The sequence below is a fragment of the Bubalus kerabau genome, chromosome 7, assembly GCF_029407905.1.
Source record: "Bubalus kerabau isolate K-KA32 ecotype Philippines breed swamp buffalo chromosome 7, PCC_UOA_SB_1v2, whole genome shotgun sequence".
Lineage (NCBI taxonomy): Eukaryota > Metazoa > Chordata > Mammalia > Artiodactyla > Bovidae > Bubalus > Bubalus kerabau.
Genome location: NC_073630.1, coordinates 40,067,085 through 40,093,220, shown reverse-complemented (window position 1 = coordinate 40,093,220; position 26,136 = coordinate 40,067,085). Strand labels below are relative to the sequence as shown.

General features: G+C 34.9%; 1 protein-coding gene across 3 annotated transcripts in view; it reads right to left on the bottom strand.

Annotated features, from left to right (window-relative positions):
- Window positions 1–24,751, bottom strand: part of MYOZ2 (myozenin 2) — a 39,589-nt gene extending 14,838 nt beyond the window's left edge. The window contains exons 1-5 of one of the 3 annotated variants that reach the window (XM_055588062.1): window positions 24,595–24,720; window positions 23,985–24,075; window positions 11,445–11,524; window positions 8,102–8,271; window positions 2,860–2,989 (exon numbers count right to left, since the gene is read on the bottom strand). In XM_055588062.1, the coding sequence (XP_055444037.1) occupies window positions 2,860–2,989; window positions 8,102–8,260 (289 nt within the window). In that variant the 5' untranslated portion in view covers window positions 8,261–8,271; window positions 11,445–11,524; window positions 23,985–24,075; window positions 24,595–24,720. Of the gene's footprint in view, window positions 1–2,859; window positions 2,990–8,101; window positions 8,272–11,444; window positions 11,525–17,989; window positions 18,088–23,984; window positions 24,076–24,594 lie in introns of those variants that run through there. The other 2 variants (XM_055588061.1, XM_055588064.1) reach the window with 2 other exon arrangements.
- Between the last annotated feature and the right edge of the window lie 1,385 nt (window positions 24,752–26,136).

Sequence of the window (26,136 nt, the reverse complement as noted above, 5' to 3'; positions counted from 1 at the left end):
CACCAATTTGATTTCTGGTTCCTCTGCTTTTTCTAAATCCAACTTGACCATCTGGCAGTTCTTGGTTCATGTACTATGGAAGCCGAGCTTGAAGAATTTTAGCATTTCTTTGCTAGTGTGTGAAATGAGTACGTTTGTGCAGGAGTTTGAACATTCTTTGGAATTACCTTTTTCGGGAAATGGAGCAAAAACTGACCTTTTCCAACCCTATAGCCACTGCTGAGTTTTCCAAATTTGCTGGCATATTGAGTGCAACACCTAACAGCTTCATCTTTTAGAATTCGAAATAGATCAGATGGAATTCCATCACCTCTAGTAGCTTTGTTTGTAGTGATGCTTCCTCATGCCCACTTGACTTCACACTCCAGGATGCCTGGCTCTAAGTAAGTGATCACACCATCGATTCATAATAATTGATGGTTATTGATTCATAATAAAACTTTTAACTTAGTAATGGAAGTGCCACATTGAATCAACATAAACTTTTCTATATGTCTTCTCTTCCTGTTAAAAAACCTTACCATTCCACACATTAGATAGCAGGAGGTTACAGTATAGTGGTTGGAGCTAAAAGAAAATATATATAGTCTATTATGTATTAGGTATATAAAAATGGGTAAGGAAAGGATAAATTTTAACTCAGTATTTTATTGTATATTAGGGACTATACTCACATTCTCACATTTAATTTTCACAACAACCATGTGCAGTGAGATTTATTTTCTTTATTTTACAGATTGAAGAAACAGACTCAAAGAGATTTATTTTCCTTCTCAGCACAGTAGTAAAGTGGGCATAGATGAAAGGATCCAGCAGCTTTATTGCTGCTGTCCACAGTGGTGATGGAACTTCCTTACCTGATCACAAATTATGGAGGGACAGGATAAAGATTTATTATTTCTTTAAATAAAAAGTAAGAATAATTTGATTTTGCTCATTTAAGAGCAATGAAAAAATGATGGGATGTTGACTGTGTTTGGCACTCAGGACACCTCCGCGAAGGTCCTTGTTCTGCATGGCATCCATCAGCTTTTACCCTTCATCCTTCTTCACTTTTGCTTCTGAGCTTGGCTGTACAAACTTTCACTTTCATTTGATAATATAAATTCAATTAATTTTACCATTTGAGAGACTACTAGTAACTAAATACTAAAGGAGAGAGAACATCTTTTTATTATGGAGTATGAAAAAAGGGTAAACTTCTGCCACTGCAATATGTTTTTATTAAAAGAGGGCTTGATGAATTTAGATTCATTTAGGGATGGTTCATTTACTGGACTGTTTTCTTAAAATCCCAGCATACCATCTTTAGTAATAGCTGTAGTATGTTGAACCATTAATTTGATTCAACCATAATTTTGGTTCAACCAAAAAAACCATAATTTTTTTTTCCTATTCTCAGTTGTCCGTGTATACAGTCATATTAAAAGCAAATCTGTTCAACCAAAAAAAAAAAAAAAAAAGGAGATTGCAGGTTGAACCCAGACCCATCAGATTCTAAAGTTTGTTTTTGCCACATGAGCTTAATGTTGTATGTGTAGAACCTGTTGCCTGCTCTTCTGTCATAAAAAAATCTATATGAAAGCTATTTGAGAATTTTATTACAATGTTTTACTTCAGAATTCTATGTATTCTAATTGTGTATTTGGTTTCCTTCAAAATTAGTTTGTCTATCAATACCTTTTCTCATTGTGCTCTGTAAGAATGTCCTAATAAATCTAAGCTCATCAGTGACATTCAACTTACTTTTAAATAAGATTGAATATTATACAGTTATTTTACTTATATATTTTCAAAAACACTATGCTATTTGAGAAGGTTCCTCAGAAGTACTCTTGATAGATTTACTATTTAATTTACAAAAATATGACACAGACATTGCTAATTTCAGTATAAAATTAGTTGAAAATTTTATAAATCTACTGTATACATTACTCGAGGAAAAACTTAAAGGTATTTGCTTTATGTTATTTTGGAAAGATATTGTCTAAGTAGAGCAGATAATTTTTCTGATTTAATATTTCAAAATCTAACAATACTTCAAATAGCATGTACTGGTTTGAATAAACATTTACTTATTTTTTGGACTTCCCTCATAGCTCAGTTAGTAAAGGATCCACCTGCAATGTAGGAGACCCCAGTTTGATCCCTGGATTGGGAAGATCCCCTGGAGAAGGAAAGGGCTACCCACTCCAGGATTCTGGCCTGGAGAATTCCATGGACTGTATGTATATTCCATGGGGTTGCAAAGAGTCGGACACAGCTGAGCAACTTTCACTTTACTTATTTTTTAAGATAATAAACAAATATACAGTATTAGAGGATTGCATTTAAAGCCCTGTAAGAGAACAGAAAATAACAAAAGCAGTCTCCACAAGGTCACTCACATGAGACATCTGTGAATTTGGTATCAGAGCTGGATTTAATTCTTGATCAGTTAGTGTTGGCTTCTAGCTATTCACAACCTCAAGTTCTTAATTTATAAAATGAGGATTATAATAACTGTCATAATTATTATTAAATTAAAGAAGATACATATATATAATAGTATTTCATAAATTACACAGTTCTATACAAATAGGATTTCAATATAATTACAAACAGACTTAATTTTTAGTATGATAAGCGACTGCCAACAAAAGCTTGGGCCATCTGAAAGAACATAAGACTCCTGTAAATGTGTTACTAAACTCCTCTAGGTCTGATCTTTACATTTGTCCTGAACTTATCTACAAAGTAGGTATATAATGTGAAAAGCTGTATCATTCAGACCCCATTTACTAAAGAATCCAAGTGACTTGAGTCATATATTTATGTGCATAGCAGTTTTATTATTCTGTTTGTAAGGGGATTAATTACCTGGTGCAATGTTTTCTGGATTTGGGGGACTTCGTGGATCCGGAGTGTTAGGAGGAGTAAATGGTGCTTGCTGTGAACCACTTTCCAAGTTGATTCCATCCAGTTTCTCATTCTGCATGGCAATATTGTGCTGTATTTGATCAAAAGTAAACTCAACTGAAAACTCAAAAATATACACTAATAGGACATATCATATGTGCGAGACTCCATTTGTATACTTGGAATTTAAATATAATGCCAATTCATTGTTACATACTGACTCAATAATTTATATGGTACCGAGTTGAGCAGTTGAATGAGAAATTTTACTGATATCAATCTAAACTGTTTTATGATGACAATCTACTTAATAATAATTAATTAAGCCTTACTGTGTGCCAGGCACTGTGTCCAGGGCTTTATATCAATTATCTGTAATTTACTATTCACAACATATCCATAAGATAAATCTATTTAGTTTTTAAGTCTTTACTGATTTAATATCATATAGCATACTCGCCAAATACACAACTTAGTCATTGTTACATTATTAGTTTACTTATACTTGGGATTTAATTATATTCTTTAATATGACTTGTTTTAAAGTTTAATCTGAAATTTGGACATCAGTCACATATAACAAAAAATATTTTCACTTTAAGCTGCATAAACTTATAGAAGGAAGAATTGGGGTTTCTAGAAAATAGAATATTTAAAAGAGCGTTTGTCTAAAGTTTTAGGTGAATTTGCTTTACTGTTATAATTTAGGATTTATTTTATGGCAATATAACACTTTAAAAACAGTCAATTGGTTTTTAACAGAGAAGAACAGACATTGTAATAGGTTATATCCTGAGATGTATAGCTAGGATTTACCTCTATAATAAAATATTGTTTTAATTATACATGAGAGATACATATTTTTTAAAAGAAGCCAATCTATTTAAGTGCATAAGGTCAAATCATCTTTTAACTTTATAAAGAAAAATTTACTGAAGGCCATAGCAAATAAACATCAATTTTGAGAGTTTCCTGTGTGAGATAAGCCAAACGTATTTTAAAATATTTTTTATTTCTGTATTTATTTATAAAATGATAAGGTAAAGTACACTTTTGCAATTTAATAATTATTTAACTTTATAGAAATGTGATTATTTCATACTAAAATCCAAATGCTTACAATAAATAAAGATCATAAATTAAGGCCTCACCTGACAAAATTATGAAAAAATAAAGTTTATCCCATTTTCAGCTTTCACCCACCCACAGCCACTCTCCAGGTGCCTTTCACCTTATTCCAGGCAGCACCCTGGTAAAGTTGCTGTGCAAATGAGCAGGGCAATGTTAGTAGTTGTGAGCTGACTTGTGGAGACATGAAAGAAGGAATGAGAGGTGACATTAACCAGGTGAGTATGGGTCTTGGTTACTGGCCATAAGAGTTTGCATTTTATTCAATAGGCAAAAAGAAACAATTTCTAAAGATGAATAGTGCTGTACTCCAATACATCAGTTTTTAGTGTTTTGAATTTAGCTATTATCTTAAGCGTTCAATTTAATTGACTTGGTTAATAACTTTTTTCACTTCTGAACCTTTGTCACTTCTTAGAAAAAAGTCTTGCTAAGTTTAATTATAAATAAAAGCCAGTTGAGATAAATATAGACAGTTTAATTGTATCATGCATTAAAATTACTTTTTCTAAGTTACTGTCCATGAAATGAGTTTCACCTAAACTTATAAGTCATTCTACCTACATTAATTTAAAAATTGTAATACTAACCTCCTTTATAGACAGGAAAATCAACTCTTTCTAGCTGGTCATTAATTATCAGAAGACACTCAGTACCTCTGTTTGTCATTGTTAAGTATACAAGCAAAGCCTTATAATAATTGGGTAGTGACTTATTTTAGTTATGATAGCCTTAAATGATTTTTATAATGTTATTTTTTGAACAATATATATATATTTTTTGAACCTCACTGTATTTAGTTACATCTTATTTCAGAATTACTTTTTACAATATAATTCCCCTTTTTCCAATATTATATAAGATTTCTAAAGATTTTTTTTAAGTCTTTATTGAATGTGTTACAATATTGCTTCTGTTGTTTATGTTCTGGTTTTTTGGCCATGAAGCATGTGGGGGATCTTAGCTCACCAACCAGAGATTGAACCCATGCCACTTGCATTGGAAGGTGAAGTCTTAACCCCTGGGCCACCAGGGAAGTGGCTTCAAGGAATTTTAAAAGTGCTTAGTTACTGCAAACATATGTAGTTTTAACTGTAAACTGTGGATTTTTTTTTTTTTTCTTAGTTCTTTGACCAGGGATTGAACCCTAGTCTCCTGCATTGGAAGGCAGATTCTTTTTTTTTTTGACTGCTCTTCGTTGCTTTTGCATGGGCTTTCTCCGGTGGTGGCAAGTGGTGGGGCAGGTCTGGGGAGGGGGGGCGGCTACTGTTTGTTGCCCTGTGTGGGCTTCTCATTGCGGTGGCTTCTCTTGTTGCAGAGCACAGGTTCTAGGCATGTGGGCTTCAGTAGTTCAGCACACAGGCTTAGTAGTTGATGCTCGCAAGCTTAGTTGCTCCACAGGATGTGGAATCTTCCCAGACCAAGGATTGAAACCACGTCTCCTGCCTTGGCAGGTGGATTCTTACCCACTGTGCCACCAGGGAAGTCCATGGATTGTTTTGAATAATATCCTTTTGTGAATCATTCTTTTATTTTCTCTTGTATGCTTCTTTTCTTCATCCCTTTTTGTATGTGTATGTGTAAGAAGTTATCAGTTCATGAACTAGGACTTTGAAATTGGCATGTGTAGCAGGCAATGTATCTTCATTTTATTTTAAAAACGCATATTTTCTGTTGTTATTTATATCATAAGAAGGTTTGTGTGGCTTGAATTTACTAGTTTCTCAGCAAGAGAATAAGCCGAAAGCTGTGCTTATTTTTTTTAATTGTACTTAATATTTAAATAGATGGCATTGATTACAAAAGAATTGGTTTATATTTTCATCTAATGATGTCCTGAAATTATAAGAAATGCATAAATGTAAGTTAAATATTTTGATAATATCTAAAGCTCAAGGGAAGCAGTAAAAGATTATTTCAGAAAATGTCGTCAATAACATTAATTTGATATAAATCATATAAGGATGATTCAAGAACTAGATTCTAAGTAAATCATTGTTTTCTATTTATCAATGTTATTTTGTCCCTCCATCACTAGACAAGGGCTGTATTAATTTATCTTTGAAATCCAAGCATAGTTTCTAGAACATAGTAGGCAATCAATAAATTTTTGCTGAAAGTATAAATGAATGAAAATAGACCCAAACCTAATATCATCTTATAAATTTCTGTCATATTATCAATGCTTGCTCAAAGTTGCAGTCTAAAGCCTTGATAAAAGCAAATGTGTCATCAAATTTCATTAGACTTCAGAGTATATTGTGTAACTCAGTGACATGTGACTTCATTCCATATATTATTATTGTGTATTATTTTATGCTACTTATTAGCATTTAATTGTTTCAGTATATTCAGTATATGTTCAAATATTTTAGTACAGCTGTTTGGGACTACTTTGTTCTCAATCTTCCAGGAATGCTGGAAAAATATTAAGACATATTCTTATATATTTTACCTATGACCAGAATGTTTGATCACAGGTATATAAGACTATTGTCAATAATTTGAAATACTACTGATGAGAGAATATGTTGTATTTTAATGGACATTTTAAGTCTTATACCTTCTTTCAGAATTGTAATTAAAGCATTATACTTACAGATATAAATGTTAGTTTTGAAAACTGAATTTATTCAGATGTCTAGACTTGTAGATGACTTTTCAAAGAATTTCCATTAAGACACTGTATTTCATATTGTTCTTCAAGCTACCTCTCTATTGTCATTATCCATCAGATGAGCCAGAGGTTATTTTAGGTTCATACTGTATTAGCTGCAGACATTTTCTGATAAGAGGATACTGAGCGTAATTACAGGATACCATGGCATTACATTTATCCATGACTTCAAGTGAAAATCTTCCTTCATTAAGTGTAAATACTATGGTTGAGTAAAATTTGATGTCTAACTGAATTCATAATTATAACTAGATTCAATTCATGGATGTTGAAGGATGCTCATTAATGTGAAAAAAAAAAAAAACCTGTTTAAGATGTTCTCAAACCATTTATTGTTAAGCAGATCATAAGGGAAATAAGCATTTCAAGGGAAATAGAAATTTCAAGAATGAGTAAAATTTTAGTGTTTGTGAGTGCAAATGTTAGTTCTGTAGTGTATTTTAGTAATTATGATAAAAGATCAGTGAAACTGGTCTGTTTGCTATAAAGAATTTAGCTGTTCATTCAAAACAGCTTACTAGTGATGGCAGTTGGAAAACTTTCAGGTTTAAATTCATGAGTAAACTTGTAAACTTTTCATAGCTATAGAAAGAAACCCTTAGTTCAAAAAAAAACCAAAAACATATTGTTGTAGTCTCCACCATCTCCTATAGTGCACTATTCCTTTTTGATTCTTCATACTGGTATTTTATTTTTAAGATATTTTCCTGAAGCTAATTGTTTTTCAATTTTGAACTTCTTCCTCTAAAATTTCTCTGAATGACAATTTAAAAGAATATGGTATTCATGCAATATGTAAACTATAATTTAATGAGTTTGTTTGTTTTAACTTTTGGTTGATGGGAACTTTTGTCCAAAGAGTTTTATCCACATTGATTTTATTGTCAGTGAGTACCAGGCTTCTCTATACAACTGTGGAATGAATACTTTGAAAGGAGATCAGCTGTGTCTCGTTCCCAGGCATGTTTCAATGCCAGGATGTTTTCAGCCAATAAAATGCTTCTACCTCCAAAAAAAAAAAAAAAATGCTTCTACTTGCTTTATGGAGCACTGTGTGCTTTGGAATTGTTTCCATCCCAAACATTTAACCAGTGGTGATAAGATATGGAAACTTTTAGTTCCACCAGTCTCCACTCCCTCTCCCTCCTCTTAGCTGAACAGACCAGTTCTTCAGTGCCAAATCTACAAACATGCAGTGTCTCTACTGAACCAAAAAGATACTCATATCAGGCATAATATTCATTTATCCACCTAAATTATTCATTATCATGAAAAAAAGTGTAACAGAATCAATGAAAAGAAAATTTGTAAAATACTTTTTTGGGAATTTAATAATACATATAAATTTAGAAATGCTGCCCATTTATTTAGATAACCATATTATCAAGTTATACCTACATTTATTTGTGCTTTAGTTTCATACTGGAAATTTTCAAATGTATATTTGTCAGATCTTCTTTGTCGCATCTTAAACAGTCTGGCACCACGGTTACTGAGATGGGATAATTCTTCCAACATGATGTCTTTGGGGATGCTGACTTTTTTGCCCAGGTGCATGACATCTACATCTGTAAAAGAATATTCATGTGTGTGAAAAACTCTAAGATAAACATTTTAAAATGCTCTGCTAAATTTAATAATTTACTATCTGCTATATGCTAGAATGGGCTTCCCTGGTGGATCAATAGTAGAGACTCTGCCTGCCAATGCAGGCAGAGAAGGCAATGGCAACCCACTCTAGTACTCTTGCCTGGAAAATCCCATGGACAGAGGAGCCTGGTAGGCTGCAGTCCATGGGGTCGCGAAGAGTCGGACACAACTGAGCGACTTCACTTTCACTTCATTGTCATGCATTGGAGAAGGAAATGGCAACCCACTCCAGTGTTCTTGCCTGGAGAATCCCAGGGACGGCAGAGCCTGGTGGGTCGCCATCTATGGGGTCGCACAGAGTTGGACACGACTGAAGCGACTTAGCAGCAGCAGCCAGTACAGGAGACGCTGGTTCCATCCCTGTGTAGGAAAGATCCCTTGGAGAAGGAAATGGCAACCCACTCCAGTATTTCTGCCTGGGAAATCCCATGGACAGAGGAGCCTGACAGGCTACAGTCCATGAGGTCACAAAAGAGCCGACACAACTTGGTAACTAAACAACAACAATATGCTAGTATAGTAACTAAAATAGAGGCTCTTTACTCAGACTGCCTTGGACTGAAGGACTTTTCTGAAATCCAAAAGAAATAAAACTCCTCCACTTGCTCCTTGGGTTAAATCCTGGGTCTTCTACTTTCTAACTGTATGATCATAGGTATGTTGCTTATTTTTTTGTAAACCTCAATTTTCTTATCTCTAAAGTGGGACTAATAATAATAATATATACTCATAGGTTTTATGTAAGGATTAAATAAAATGTGTTTCTTATCAAACATTTAGTATCATAAAAGAGTGAGTAAAGTTTAATGACACTACTAATTTATTCTTTCCTTATTTAGTGACTTATCAAACAGTACCACTTGTAGTTCTGTTCATAAGCTCTGTTTGACTCCCAGCATTTTTATGTATCAGTTTGAATTGTCTCCATTACAAGAATGCTTACGCTTTGACTCATGCCACCCATTTCTCTGTCAGAATACTATTAATTCTGTATGTTGCATCAAGGAGCCTAACATAAACTAGATAGGTGATAAGTATTGAGTAATCCTTCTCAATCCAGTTTATGTGCCATTTCTGTCAATTCCTCCTCTAAAATTTCTATTCTTAATTATTTATGCCTTTTCTGTATTCTCATAGCACTGAATCAATATTACTTGATTCCATTTTACTTATTCTGTGATTTGCATTTTCTTTATGTTTTTGTCTTTGTGTCCTCCATGCCTTAAATAGAGGAGATGTTCAGTAAACAACTATTATTTTCTATTTCTAGTACTGAAGGACTTTTCTGAAATCCAAAAGAAATAAAACTCTTCCACTTGCTCCTTTAATCAGAAGTGCTTTTTTTGGTAACACACAGAGTTCTTTTGCCACTGCTGTCCACAGTGCTTAAATGCAGAGAAGAAAAATTGGACCATTCGTAAAATAAATATTCTGGAAGATTGGGACAACATTTTCTGATGTTACAAATTAACCCTAATAATTAGGCTTTTTGAGGACTTAAGGGATAAAATAATAAAATTGCTTATAAATTTTCTCCCCATTTTGCTTTGAAGAAATCACTTTGCTTATATATCTTGATGTTACTAGCAGAGGCACTCCACTAATTATAAAAATTGTAATATCAAGACTTCTGTTTCTGTGAAGATAGAATAGATCTACTTTTCCCTGTATATTTACTAAGTAAAACTAAAAATCCTGGACATTAGTATAAAATAAACATAAGACTAAAAGTTGGAGGCAAGAAGGAGGACCAGCTAGGGACCTCAGGACCAAGGAACAACACAGTACTAATTCTTTGAGTTTCTTTAGGCCCCACATATCCCAGACTTGGAGCTGAAAATGCTTTTAACTGAGAAACATGCAACAGGTGCAGCCAAAAACCTACAGTAAGATTGTTCTCACTAGCCAAGACCAGCAAAGGAGCAACCTATAAAGACAAGAAACTTTTAGACAATAGCTACTCTACTTTAGCCAAATGCCACAGGAAAAAAAAAAACTAGCCTCACCCATACCAACAAATTTCAAGTGTAGAGCCCAGGATTTTACCCTTGCAAAGCTATGATGAGGTGCCCCAGTGCACCCTTATATAAGGGTGGTATCTGAGAGGCCAAGGAGGAAGCTGGGACTTTCGTCCCTGTTAGCTAGTAACAACCCTCAACCCCTGCAGAGTTAGTAGAGACTAGGTGGGGATTCTGAACTCCCACCACCTCCTAATAGTAACTAAGTGACCCTCCTCAAGTTTCATTGTGGGCCAACTGAAACTTTGACTTCTTATTTCTACCTGGCAGTGATGAATGAGGTGGCACTCTCTTTCCCCTGCTGAAGCAATGTCAGACAAGTATAGATAAAATTGAAGGCTTAAATAAGAGCAAGATTCTTAGAATATAATATGAAAATGTGCAGGCTCAAATAAAAAACTCATTTGTCATACCAAGAAACAAGAAGATCTCAAACTAAATGGGAAAAAAGACAGATGCCAGCATGAGAAGACTGAGATATTAAAATTATATAACAAAGATTTTAAAGTGGCCATGATAAAACTGCTTCAAAGAGCAATTACAAAGTTTCTGGAAACAAATGGAAAATTTTAGAAAACTTTAGCAAAGGAAAAAAAATCATGACTGAAGTAAAAGTTATAAAGACCCAAATGGAAACTTCAGAACTGAAAAAATACCCCAAATAAAAAGTTCAGTGGATGGATTCAATAGCAGAATGGAGGGGATAAAGGAAAGAATCAGTGAACTGGGAGACAGAGTAATGGAAATTACCCAATAAGAACAACAGAGAAAAAAATAGGAAAAAAGTAAAGAAAGCCTTAGGGATCAGTGTGACTAGAACAAAAGATACAGCATTTGTATCACTGAAGTCCCAGAAGGAGGGGAGGTATTTGGAGTTGGAAAAGTACACAAAGAAATAATGGCTGAAAATGTCCCAAATTTGGCAAGAGACATAAACCTACAGATTCAGGAAGCAAAAAGTATTCTATAAAAGATAAATCTATAGAACTCTACAACAAGACATATCATAAAGTTCTGAAAACTAAAGACAAAGGGAAAATCTTGAAAGCAGCCAGAGAAAAATGACAACTTACCTATAGGGAGAAAAAAATGAGAATGACAGTAGATTTCTCATCACAAACCATGAAGACCAGAAGGATGTGGCACAAAAATGCTGAAAGAAAAGAAATGTCAACCCAGAATCTGATACCAAGTGAAAATATTCTTTAGAAATAAAGGGGAATTTGAGACATCTTCAGATGAAGGAAAAGTAGGAGATTATTTTTCCTGGAGACCTACCCTAAAAGAATTGATTCATGCTATTATAACAAAACATCCAAGACTGGTGACTTATAAACAGCAGAAATGTATTTCTTATAGATCTGGAGGCTGGAAGTGTGAGATATGGGTACCAGCATAGTTGGTTCAGTTGAAGTCGTTCTTCTGAGTTGCAGACTGCCTACTTCTCACTTTGTTTTCATGTAGTGGAAGAGACATGGTAGCTCTCTTGGGCTTCTTTTATAAAGATGTTAATATCATTCATGAAGACCCCACTCTCATGGCCCAATCACCTCCCAAAGGCCTCATCTCCCAACACCATCAGGGGCATTAGGATTTCAATATATGAATTCTAGGGGGACACAAATATTCAGACCATAGCAAATAACTAAATGAAGTTCTTTAAACAAAATGGAAACAAAATAAGGAGCCTTAGAAGATCAAGAACGAGAAAAGATTACAGTAAGCAAAAATGTGGGTAAATACAATAAGTTTTCCTTTCCCTCTTGAGTTTTCTAAATTATGTTTGACTATAGAAGCAAAAATTATAAACCTCTCAGATATAATTATAAATGTATGTAGAAAATAGGTAACAGTTATAAACAGTAACAGTTATAAACAGGAAGAGGTAAATAGATATAAAGGTAGGTAGGTTTTCTGTACTTCACTTAAACTGATAAAATGACAACATCAGTAGACTTTGATAAATTAAACATATATAATGTAATAGAACAACGACTAAAAACTATAAAAATATACTTGAAAAACTAGAGAAATAAAAATTGAATTCTGAAAAATAGGCAAGAAACCCCATAGGAAACTAAGAAAAAGAAAACAGAAATGAAAAACAGATAACAAACAGAAAGCAAAAAATAAAATGATAGACTTAAGGTCTACTATGTCAATAATTACATTAAATATAAATGCTAAAAATATACTAATTAGAGGATAGAGACTAGTGATTGGATTTAAAAACATGACCCAAATATAAATTGTCTAGAAGAAACCCACTTCAAAAATAAGTACCTTGAGCAATATAGGCAAGTTGAAAGTAACAGGATAGAAAAAAGATATCAAAAAAACATTAATCAATGGGAAGTAGAAGTGGTTATATTAATATCAGATAAAGTGGACTTCAGAACAAAGGAAATAAACAAAGACGGAGAATGTTATATAATTAAAGTGTCAGTCCACTAAGAAGACCTAAAACTACTAAATGTGTATTCATCAGAAAACAAAGCTGCAAATGGAGCAAAAATTAATAGAACTAAAAGGAAAAATAGATAAATCCACAGTTATAGTTGGAGACTTCAATATCCCTTTCTCAACAAATGATAGGGCAACAGAGAGAAAATGAGCACGGACATAAAAGAAATCAGTGACACCATCAACCAGTAGGATGTAAATGTTTGTAAAATACTCTACTGAACAGCAAAAGTTGCACATTCTTTCCAGGTGCACATAGAGTATACACCAAGATAGACCATTTCCTGTACCATAAAATAAGCTTTGACAAATTCAAAAGAGTGAAAATTATATACAGTATGATCTTTGATCACAGTGGAATCACACTAGAAATCAGTAACAGAACAATTACAAGAAAATCTCCAAATATCTGGAAAGAAAAAAATACTTCTAAGCAATCCATGGGTCAAAGAAGTCTCAAAGGAAATAATTCATTGAACAAAGTGAAATCGAAAACAGTTTATCAGCAATACTGGGCATTTATTCTAGTGAAATGAAAGTTTTATATTCACACGAAAACCTATACACAAATGTTCACAGCTTTATTCTTAATATAAGAGTCAAATGTACTTTAATGAGTAATGGTTAAAAGGGGCTTCCCAAGTAAAGAATCCTCCTACAATGCAAGAGACGTGGATGCAATCTCTGGGTTGGAAAGAGTCCCTGGAAAAGCAAATGGCAACCCACTCCAGTATTCTTGCCTGGGAAATCCCATGGACAGAGGAACCTGGTGGGCTACAGCCCATAGGGTCTCAAGAAAGTTGGATACAACTTAGCTACTAAACAACAACAAATGGTTAAAAACGCTATGATCCATCCATAGCATGGTATTCAGCAATAAAAGTGAACAAACTATTGAAACATAACAGCTGGACTACCTCCAGGGAACTACACTGAGTGAGAAAAGCTATCCTCAAAGGTTACATACTGTATGATTCCATTTTACAGCATCTTAAAATGAAGAAAAAAAAATATATATATATATAAGAGATAGATTACTGATTGATAGGAGTCTCTTGACTGCATGAATGTCAATATTCTCGTTGTGATATCGTACCATAGTTTTGAAGATGTTGATATTGGGGGAAACTGGGAAGACATACTGGGTTTGCTCTGTATTCTTACACGCATCTGTACTCAGTCACTCAGCTCAGTTGTGTCCAACTCTTTGCCACCCCACAGACTATAGCCTGTCAGGCTCCTGTGTCCATGGAATTCTCCAGGCAAGAATATTGGATTGGGTAGCCATTCCCTTCTCCAGCGAATCTTCCTGACGCAGGGATCAGACTCTTGTCTCCTGCATTGACAGGCGGATTCTTTACCACTGACCCACCTGGGAAGCCTATTCATTCTTAAAGCTGCATGTAAACTTTTATCTCAAAATCAAAAGTTTAATTAAGAGCTATCAAGCCATGAAAAGACATGAAGGATCCTTAAGTGTATATTGCTAAGTGAAAGAAGCCAGTATGTAATGGCTTACTGTGTGACTCCAACTTCTGGAAAAGACACAACTTTGTAAGAAAGGAAAAGAATCAGTGGTTGTCAAGCGCCTGTGGGGAGGGAGTGCAGATGAAGATGTTGAGCACAGAGGACTTCTAGGGCAGGGAGACTGTTCTATATGATATTATAATGGCAGGTACATGACAGTGTGCATTCATGGAAACCCATTGAACAATATAAGCCAGTGTGAACCCTGATGTAAACTATGGACTTCGATTAATAATACTATATCAATATTGATTTATCAATCACAGCAAGTATAATACACTACAATGTCAATAATAGGAGAGACTATATATTGGAAGAAGAAGGGTATATAGGAACACTGTATATAGGAAGAAGGGTATATAGGAAGAAGAAGGATATATAGGAAGAAGAAGTGTATATAGGAAGAAGAAGGGTATATAGGAAAATTTCTGTTCAATTTTTCTGTAAACTGCTCCAAAAAATTGTCTATTCTAATTAACATGTTCAATTTAAAATTTTTTCATAGCACTGCCTAATGAAGGCAGAATGGCATTGTCAAGATGGAAAAAAATTCTGTGCTTTACAGTCGCCAGGGATGGCAGAAGTAGCTTATGGAAGAGGAATGAAGGCCAACAGCAGAGTGAGTGAGACTATTTTATAATTTCCTGGGGCTTGTTTGCCAGCTCTATGAGTTCTACAAGGAATATTCACTTCTTTTTATTTGCAAGTGTTTGGAGTTTCTGTTACTGTGTGCTTGCAACATGGAAGAAGGAACTGGGTTATTTTTTGGTGTGTCTATATCCCTCAGTATTCTAGAAAGTGTGACAGGAGTGAACTATTTCAGCTTTTTTATTCCGGAATCAAAATAAGTTCCCTTTAGATCACAAATGATAGAAAAGCCACAATATTGCTTATAGTAATTTGGTACAATATTAGGGCTTCCCTGATAATTCAGTTGATTCTCCACCTGCAATGCAGGAGACCCCGGTTCAATTCCTGGGTCCAGAAGATCCCCTGGAGAAGGGATAGGCTACCCACCGCAGTATTTTTGGGCTTTCCCTGTGGCTCAGCTGGTAAAGAGTCCGCCTGCATTGAGGGAGACCTGGGTTCGATCCTGGGGTGGGAAGAACTCCTGGAGAAGGGAAAGGCTACCCACTCCAGTATTCTGGCCTAGTGAATTCCATGGGCTATAGTCCATGGGGGCAAAGAGTTTGGATGTGACTGAGCTACTTTGACTTCACTTCATAATACTAGGGGGTGGAGGGGAAAATCTCCTTTAAATGCTTCTTGAAAGAATTCAATTAGCAATGCAAGACAGAGAAGATAAAAAGAATTACAGAAAATTGAAATCCGTAGGAATACACATTCTGTTTAACAATTATATATTACAAGTTATGTTTTTAAAGAAATTTAGATTTTTCCTGAAAAACCTTTCAACTGGGACATTTTCAAGAACTAAAAAATGCCCCATACCAGGCAACCACTAAAAAATGCAAAGATGACAGTCTTTATAGTACAGTATGTCCCCTATATGTGAAAGTTCGTTCGAAGAGTGCATTCGTAAAGTCCAGCGAAGTTAGCCTAGGTACCCAACTAACACAATCAGCCATATAGCACCATACTGTAATAATGTCACCCAAATAATACATAAAAAACACACTCACCAAAAAACATTTATAATCTTACAGTATCTTGAAAAGTACAGTAGTACAGTACAAGAGCTGGCATACAGGCATCTTTGAAAGCTTGCCACCTGACAGTTCATATGTAGGGGACTTAACTGTAATGGAGTCTTTCTCCTTACAATTAATGCTGTTAAGTTTTTACATAAGGAAACCAAAACAAGGATGCAGCTTTTCTCTTTCTCCTCTTTACCAGTTTGAGTCATTATAAACAGTTAAATGAAAATAAAGAGTCTAGAAAAAGGAAATAGCGTATTATTATTTTCTAAAAGTTCTAAATTTCAAGCTATGGCATAAGTTTAATTTGGGGACTCCGAGACAAGGATTGGAGAAAACTTTTCTCTCATTTTCCTCTTCCTGCTGCCGCTGCTGCTAAGTCGCTTCAGTTGTGTCCGACTCCGTGCGACCCCATAGACGGCAGCCCACCAGGCTCCCCTGTCCCTGGGATGCTCCCGGCAAGAACACTGGAGTGGGTTGCCATTTCCTTCTCCAATGCATGAAAGTGAAAAGTGAAAGGGAAGTCGCTCAGTCGTGTCCAACTCTTAGCGACCCCATGGACTGCAGCCTACCAGGCTCCTCCATCCATGGGATTTTCCAGGCAAGAGCACTGGAGTGGGGTGCCATTGCTTTCTCCTTCCTCTTCCTAATGACCACCAATATTAGCTGATTACACCAATGTTTCTGAAATAACCACATGACCTAAGTGAATCCTATCCCTCTGATTTACAATAGTCCTCTGAGGTATATTTGACAGGAATTATTACCTTTGTGATTGAAACAGGAACAGGTGTGTTGTAATGACCTAGGCCAGTGAGAGAAAATACCAGAACTTTTCTTTGTGTACACTATGCCAAAGATACTTTCTTTTCCTGCTATGTATAAGCACGGATGCATATTGTCCCGCAAACTGTTGATATGTACTTGATAAAATGATAGAGTCAGACATGAGGTGAAGCTTACCCCAAGGAAATCAGAGCAGAGGCAGAGAAAGAAACTGGTCCTTAATAACATACTTGAGGTGCCAGATGAATATTTATTGAATCACCTCTGAACTTTTCAGTTATATTAGGTAGTAAATTCCCTTTATTTTTCAATCTAGTTGGTTTCTGATTTTCTGCTATTTTCAACTTAAAAAGCATGCTAACTGATATGGTCATTCTCTCAGATCTTCATCTCACTGATATAGGTCCAAAAAGTTTATTAAAATTGGAATCACAAGAAAGAGTAAAGGATAGCCAAGAAGCCCATCAGTGGGAGTCTCGAAGAAGAAAGGGAAAAAAGAACAGAGGTATAAACTATACCTCTGGCCAGACTTGTTTGGACTCATAAGTAACATTCACTCCTTTTTAGCAAAACACAATAAACATCACTCAAGCTGCTGCAAGGAATAGATGTATAGCAAGAGCCATGAGGAACTTACCTACCCTCAATAATCAGCTGGTGCAATCCATTATTACAGTAAATTTATACCACAATAGAGAAATAAGGGACAAAAAGGAAAGAGGAGAAGAAGGCACACATAACTGACCAACTCTCAACTCTCTTTCTTATTCTTCATACTTACTTTTACTTTCTTTAAGCCTAAATTATCTTTCTTACTCTATAAGTAACAGACAAGGAGTTCATTGGCTTTGAGTGACCATCTAAAGGTACTGTGGATACCTGGGATGAGATAACTTCATGAGAAGTCTCCTGGTATCTGAAGCAGGCTTGTCTTGGCTCACAAAGAGTCAGTCAATAAATTTTCAGAAATTCTGTGAGCTAGTAGTTAAAGTCAATGAACATAGCCACTATTAAAATTAAATTATATAAACTTAATAATTAGATAAATTATATTAAAAAGAAAGCAATACTCAGAAATACCACTTTATAAATACTTCTTTTTGCAATTATCAATGTTTTTGATGTTTTCTTATATCTATTATATCTGTATGGTGGAAATACTTTAGTATTGTATTACTACACACCTCTTCTCAACTCTGCATTCAGTTTCTCCTTGATGGTAGTTCAAACTTGTTCATAGCAAGAGAATTTTGCAAACTGTACAAACTGAGGCATTCCCCACCTAAAAAACCAGTTAAATATTCACTAGCATACTAATAGACATAGGAACATTTTAAGTCAACATGTTTTGCATAAACAAACAATAAAAGACATAAACCAAATTTTCCAAGGCTTTTTTTCCCTTCCTTTCCAGTCGTTGAGTTTATGATGTCACTGGAGCTCGAGTTCCAGACCATCTATGAGTTGGGAAATCTAACATATGAGCACTCATTTATTTAAACTTTCAGAGTGAAGAATTCTCTCAACTGAGCAGATAGAATCCAAGTTCAGCTGTTCCCTGCTCTTTATTGCAAACCTCTGTGCAGGGTCTTAACAGTGTGTTTTATCTGGATGCCTGATAAATGATATAACTTATTCAGGGTTCATATCCTTGCCCTGATGGATTAAAAGGTTGTCTTTGTGGCATTAGATCATCTATTGAAAATAATATTGCTAGACATACTTTCCTGTTGTTGTCATTCATAGTGATCCAGAATTTTCCATTTATTCTTTAAAGATCTTATAGGACTTAATCCATTATAGCTTGCTGCTATTTTAAGGAGATCAGTGGTTATTTTGGATTAAATATCCAATTATAAAAAATATTAAAATATACCTTTAGGGTCTTGACCATAAGAAAATTAGTTTCCACAAAAACTCCACATTTTTGAATCTACTAGAGATATTAAATAATTGTAACATATTCTTTATCAAGTGCATTTTTTCTAGTTAGATTAAGATTTAAAATCTTACATTATAAAGTTCAAAATTTTGATTTTTGAGTGTGCTTTCCTTCCACTTTAGCCACATTACTATGAGTACTGGAAACCAATTGAAAAAATATATTTTTATGGGAGAGTATCAGTGGTCTTTGAAAATGTGATCTATTTCTTTTTCAAATCTTTCTTCAATATGTAGTCTTATGAGCAGACCCTGGATCTAAATTCTTCCAAAAGGAAACATTCTTTTTTTCACATTTATTTCATAGGTTAACATTCTGAAACTTAGCAAGGATTTATGGATGCACAGATAGTTCTGTGTTTTTATTTTGAAAAGTTGATCCTGCCAGTGTTATATATTTAGTTAGATCAGTGAGTCCAATTTACAGTTGATAAAGATACTCAAATAATTGTAGTCAGACAAAAATCTTTTAAAACTGTTTCCCTATGATTCACTAGCAGCTGCAATTCTGGTACAATGGGCAAAGCCACAGACGGGGAGATAAATGAAACTGATTTACTTGAGAGTGGTCCTATCAGTTTAGTTAAAAGCCTACTTGAATCTAAGAGATGTCTGCATTTACACAGGACTCTTTGGCCTGCTTGCAGTTAACCTATGTGCACTGAATAATAATCCATAAATATACATCATTGTGTACTGAAATATGCATATATACATGCTATATAAAAAAGTTAATAGTCCAGACTGATTTTGATTTTGAATAGTGCTTTAAAAGTCTACATTTGATTAAAAGTTTACTACTAATTTCTAATAGTTTTCTCTACATGAAAAAAGTTAATTTTGAAACTCATCTGGGATTCCGTATTTTCCTACTTTGTATCTCTTTGCCTTGATTTGAGTTCTAAACTATAAAGTTTTCAAAACTTTACTGTTAAAAGTATTGCCACTTATAAACTGTGTAAATCTATAAACATTTAAAAAATGAGATTACCAATGTATTGAACTATGCAAATTGAATTACACAAACCAGTAATTCAACCAGAACTGTTTATAGGATGTACATCTAGAGTATGTTAGAGTGAAAAAGACAATAAAGAAATTAGGATGATGAAATTGTGGCAAGAATTAAACATTATCATTTCAACTTTGGTATAAACTGGAATTTAGCCTGGTTCTCCGCTGCTACTTTTCTGGAAGGCCTTATTAGAGGTTTAGAAATCTACGGCACATTTAGAAATAGCCACGATTTTACAACATGTTACTGCACACTGATTTTCAAAATAAAGCATGATTTTTCTCAGGGTTATGAGAAAGCTAATGTGAAATGTTAAACCAAAGAAAACTCTCAGACTTGTACATTGAAGCATTAGGGTAAGTTCTTTTCCTCCCCCAGACTTTTTACATTTGATCTGTGGTATTTAAGGCCATCCTTGAGTCCTTGTTTTTATATCGGTAACTTGATCAATTACAGTTTGAGATATGCTTGTATAGGAAAAGTAAAAGGGTTCCTCACCTTAATCTTTCATCTGAAAGTTAAGACATCATGATTGTGTTTTTCAAAGTGTCCCTGCAATTTGTGTCAATATTATCATTGCCTTTGCTATTGGTGGGGAAACTCAAACACACATAGCTCAATACATTAGAGTCATGACATTTTAGAAGTAGATGTCTGAACAGACCCAATCTCTTCAGTTTCAGGTGAGGAATTAGATGTCTGGTCTGGAACCCAGGGCTCCTGGTACCATATCAACAATAGCACTCCATTTAGAACCTGGCTTCCTATTTTCAGACCACAGACTAACGTCTTTTCCTGAAATCACACACAAAAAATCTGCTCAGTCTTCTTCTGTGTACTGTTACTGTTCACCAGCTGTTCACCAGTCATGAGGGAAAAACAAACAAAAACATACCAAGAAAGCCCTCATGAAACCCAGGTAAGAAAACTGTAGGGTCACTGAAACAGTAGTCTTTCTATTTCTGAAAGCTCTTCTTCTTCAGTGTATTTGTGCTTAAATTCAGGGGCCAGCATACTCCCAGTTCTTACATAATTTTAATTCCTATTCCTTTTCCCCACCATTTCTGACAGATGCCAGTTGTTCTAATGTGCCTCTCCTTCTTCCATTTTCATCTCCCATTCTCTTTCTCTATCGACTTATTGCTTCCTATTCATTTATCCCACCCTCTACCCTTTCTGGGTCTCAGATGAGTTCCTGAGAGAGAAACATGATCACCACTGGAGAATGGGTACAGCTTCAGGAGTAAATAGCACAGGACTGGTGGGCATTACCCACCATTATAAGCTGTCTTTTCTTGCCTCCATAACTAATTCATGCCCCAATAATGGCAAAATATTTCTGTGTTTTTGTCTGTTAGAATAGCACTTGTTAGATGGTAACAGCATGGCTCTGGTATTTCTGTTTAATACTTATAGGTTTTGTATCACAGCTGTAGCACAAAACAATTACTACCATCAGCTCTAACACTTCTGATACTGATGGTGATGACCATGATGGTCATCATCTGGATGTGATGATGAGGACGGTCTGCCTTAGTATTAGGGGATACTTTCTATTAATTACTTTTGAGACTGTAGTATATTTGGTTCTGGTACATAATTTGACACCAAATCATGATGGCTCCTTAATGAGTGAACAGTTTGGGGTTTGTTAGAGGCGGGGTCATCTTCATTTTTACTCAGGCAATCCAGTTCAATGTACTCTAGTCTGTATGGATAGGATTTTTCAGTGATTCTTTGAGGTTATTTCTCCTTCAGATTAAGTGAGTGCTGTGATGAAAAACTCTTCTTTTGATTCTTGTATTTTTCTATTGGCGGATCTCAAGACTCACTAACTATAGTCTCTCTCCCCACAACAAGAACCGGACTGAACTTCTAGTTCAGGTTTAGAAAGCAACTCATTTAACCATCTCATTGTCACATTGTATTCTCCTCCTGGCTATATGTTTTTGAAAAGTAATATAAAAAATAAATGAATTATAATACTGCAAAAAAAAAAATCTTGATTGCACAAGGGGAGGAGGGAGTGGAAGAAGAACGTAGACTGGGAGAAGAACTTCTCTGATCATTTTTATAAAGGACAATTCAGTCTAAATTTTATTTAGTCTTAGAATTAAGATCAAAACTGTGGTATGCTTCATCATACATTGTCCAGGTTTTTATGGTGTGAAGTGTTTGAAAATTTGGAGGATTGTTCCTAAAAAAGTTTTCTTTGCAGTCTATGTCTCATTTCTGCCTCCTTAGGAAAAATGATGCCCCTCTAATTCCACATCTCTAAACAATATGACATATACAAATAGTAAAGTTCCGTGTAATATGTCAGAGGAAATAAAAGAGGGAGATTATTTAAATTACTTCCTAAAGTACTACAGCTATTTTGGTTGAGATGAGTTAAGAAAGAGTCTGCGATTATCCGTGTGTTATCTGTAGTACTTGACCTCCAAACTAAGGGAAAGCATGTGACTCTACTTAAGGGACTGGAAATCTACCCGTGATTTGGGAGGGAGGCTTTAGCAGACTTTACATGGCCAGGACCTGTTGGTGGTGAGAGAGTAGTTTTGAGAATTTTTTTATGCCTTGAGATATAATTGTATTTTTCCTTTATGTTTCATTTTAAAAGTTATGTTACAAAAAAAGAAAAAGATACTCTTTAGAGGTCTATATCAGTTATAGAGTAGAATTCAAAACATGATTTAAACTGGGAATAAATTAAAATGATGGATTGATTTATGATTATGACATAATTAGAAAATGATAAGTTATCCCAAGCCTAGTTTGAAGGTAAGTAAGTTTAGTCATGAACGCAAATGATTATCTGATTTTTGCCTTACTGATCAGGGAAGCTGTTAAAACAATTTCAAGTAAACTACATGAAGCAGGATATACAAAGAAGCATAAAAAATGAAAAGAAGCATCAATTTTGGAACCTTACATTGGTACAAATTTAGTTCTGGGGTCTGATTCAGAATTATCTTCACTTTATTCCAAGCTAACTCAAAATGATAGTAAAACACAGGACTAAGTTGAATCCAGTATGGTGATTTTATATTACAGACAATGAAAACAAGACTTAATAACAGAATCCTTAAATATGACTACATTATGGGGGAAGCATCTAACGCAATCTCTGATTGGTTCTATTCAGCTCACATTATGGAACGTGAAGTATGAAAATGCTACTCTGTGTACACCTGAAACTAACACAGCATTGTAAGTCAACTATAGTCCAATACAAGTTTAAAAGAGAGAGAGAAGAAAATGCTACCCTTATCCTGCTCTCAGCTGCCTTCACCAGATCTCATTTCTCTAGCTTTCAGTATTGTTCAGGTAAAAGGTCATATTCCTTGTCAATAGAAGGGAAGTAAGGAGATGCCCTGAAAACTCCACAAATACATTCTGGAATGGCTCAAATCAGCCCTTAAAGGAATCTAGATATTCTACTTATTTGCTTTTAAAATTGACACTATCCTTTGCTCAGTTTCTTTTATTCTTTTAGTCAAAGTTGAATTTCCATTACAACAATCAAAATGCAATATATAAAGTACTAGTTTCTAGAATTTTTACTAGAACTTAAAAGAGTGATGTATCGTCTTGCATCTTACATTAAAAATTTTTTTGAGTTGTATGTTTTGAGACTATAGGAAATCTGTGTTTTCCTAGAAATTATAAATAGTAGATTTCCACACAAAATATCTTGGTAAATCAGTTACTAAATATGAAGACTTATTTCAGTGTTAAAGAAGTTCACAATTAATATGAATTCTAATTTTTCTAAAGGGATAGTAGAACAGATTTTGAATAATTTCTATAATTTATGGTAAAAGAAATCAATATAGATCTTGTGGGATGGACAACGAACACAAGATTTCATGAGACCTGTCTGAAAAAAAAAGAGAAAAATAAAAAAATAAATGATCTGAGAGTGGTGATATTAACTTATAATGTGAAGTGTGAAAGGCAAGCCAAGCAGAATGTACATCAGCTGTCAGATTGCTTCATTCCTTTAGAACAGTTGTTCATCTGAAAATAGCTTTCAAATGAGAAAGGATGACTACAAAAGGATTAGTTACCATAGGCTTTTCCACACCCACTAGAGCTCCAGGTTTGTTATGACAGAATAGCAAGAATTTAAAGAAAGTAAACTATAGAATATTAAATAACATCAGGAAGGGTCTACATTAGTGCTGAGCTGTGTTAATGCTACTAAGAATTGTCATTGATACCATTTCCATGGATTTCCTTCATGATGGCTGATGCTTGCTGTTTCCTCTGCTTCACCATGGTATTATGTGATAGCATGATTTTTTTTGTTCCCTGTTAAAAATAAAGAAACATTATTGAGGCAATGTGAAGTCATTTGCAATATTTTATAATCATCCTTTTGAAGGAGAGCATCTTTGTTCTTTATTATTGCTTTCCTCTGAAAGGCTTTAATACCATTCCTTGTTTGGTGACAGAGTATGCTATTCATTGACAGGCAATATCACAATGAACAGAAGCTGATTCTCAGAGTTTTAGGCCATCTTATCTGTATACTAGTACAATCATTATTGGGCAATAAGAAGCAATGAAAGAGCTGGCTTCCTTTCCCCTTCCTTTCTCACTTTCACAGTTTATTTTAACCTGTCATTGCTTCCTTACTGGCCTTCAGTTCCAGCAAACTCTAAGAATGAAGAGAGGACACCAGATTAAATCAGAACTCTTTGGTGGTAGCATTTTAATATTGGCATCAACAGCTGTCCTTTAAAGCAAAGAAAGCCCACTAATGAGTCACAGCTCTGAACTTCCTTGGACAATTGACTAATACAACATTTTAGGAAACAATATACTCACCTTGCTTTTCAGGAAGGAGGAATCCCAATTTGTGGAGGAAAGACTGGAGATGGACTATGGATGCCACTTGGGCCCGATGGTTTTTATCCTTGAGCCTGGGACGGCATGGTCCCTAGTTCTGACTCAAACTGGAGAGTGAGCCTTTCTGAAGAGACTGGCATCCAGCTGACATCAACTGACTATATATAGCACCAAATACTTCAGCTACTCATATCTTCCTGGCAAAAGGGAGGAACCAAGAAAGATTAGGTTCTCTCCATTGTGTTTCTATCTTGTGAGACGGTTGAATGAACATACAGAAGGTTTCTATGGAGCACCTTCTGTTTGAAGAGCTAGTAGCCCAAAGAGATTTTTTTAAACTTTTGAAGATATAAGTCTTACATTTCATCTTAATCAAGGTGGCAAAAGATACGTACTTGAATAAGAACAGAATGATGGATTATTAACAATTAAAGTGAAAGCACTGACAGTGTCTGAGGAGTTTCAAGAAGAAAGAAAGCAATATGGGGCAGAGCTATCCCTTAAATAATGCCATCCCTTAAGCAAGAGTGAGAACCTATGCTAACTTCAGAAAAATGGGTGATAGTTGGGTGAATTGGAGAAGCTTTTTGTAATGGGCATTAAAAGTTAAGCCTTGAATCTGAGTAAAAATTTAGACTCGTAGCTGAGTCGTGAGTCTTCTTGAAGACTGTAGAGAACAATGCCTGCAAAGTTGCCTGATCTCTTCAAGGTCTGGAGTCAAGTATTCCTGTTTGAGAATCAAGATAAAAAGTTGAGAAGGTAGGCCAAATTGGCCACCTTGCTGATCTTTGAACACAGAAACATGTTCCTCCTGTATCCTTTTTCTTTCACTATGTCCCTCTTCCTGGAATACTGTCTCCTGATACCACTTGGCTTACTCATGCATTCAGAACTCCTCCCAAATATTGATTCTTCAAAGTCCTTCCTCAGTCACCCTTTAATCACCCTCAGTCTAAAATACTACACAGAGCCACACTCTTGTCCCTTACTCTGCTTTATCTTTAAAATATTTTTGTATTAGTTTAGATTAAATTCTAATGCATGTGACAGGGAACCCTAAAAACAGAAAATTCAAAAAGATGGAAATTTTTGTTTTTCTCACACATGAACTTTTCCCAGATATAAACAATCTAGGGTTGATGAGATTGACATAATTATCAGGGGCTCAGTCACCTCTAACTTCTTACTCCCTTGTCCCCAAAATGAGGACCCTTGGGCCTAAATTCCTGCTTCAGCTCTAGTCAGCATACTCTTATTTCAGCCAACGGGAAAAATGAAAAGGAATGATATCTTTCAAACATAGCCTGATATGGCACAGATCTCTTTTGTTTACATCCCTTTGACAGGACTTAGTCACATAACCATACACAGCTCAAGAGAGGTTGGGAAATGTGAATTTTATTCTGGGTGGCCATGGACCCAGTTAAATTCAGAGTTTAACTTACTAACAAAGACGATAATGATTATTGGGTGACAACTCTCAGTTTTTGCCACAAGGACATAGCCACATTATTTTATCTC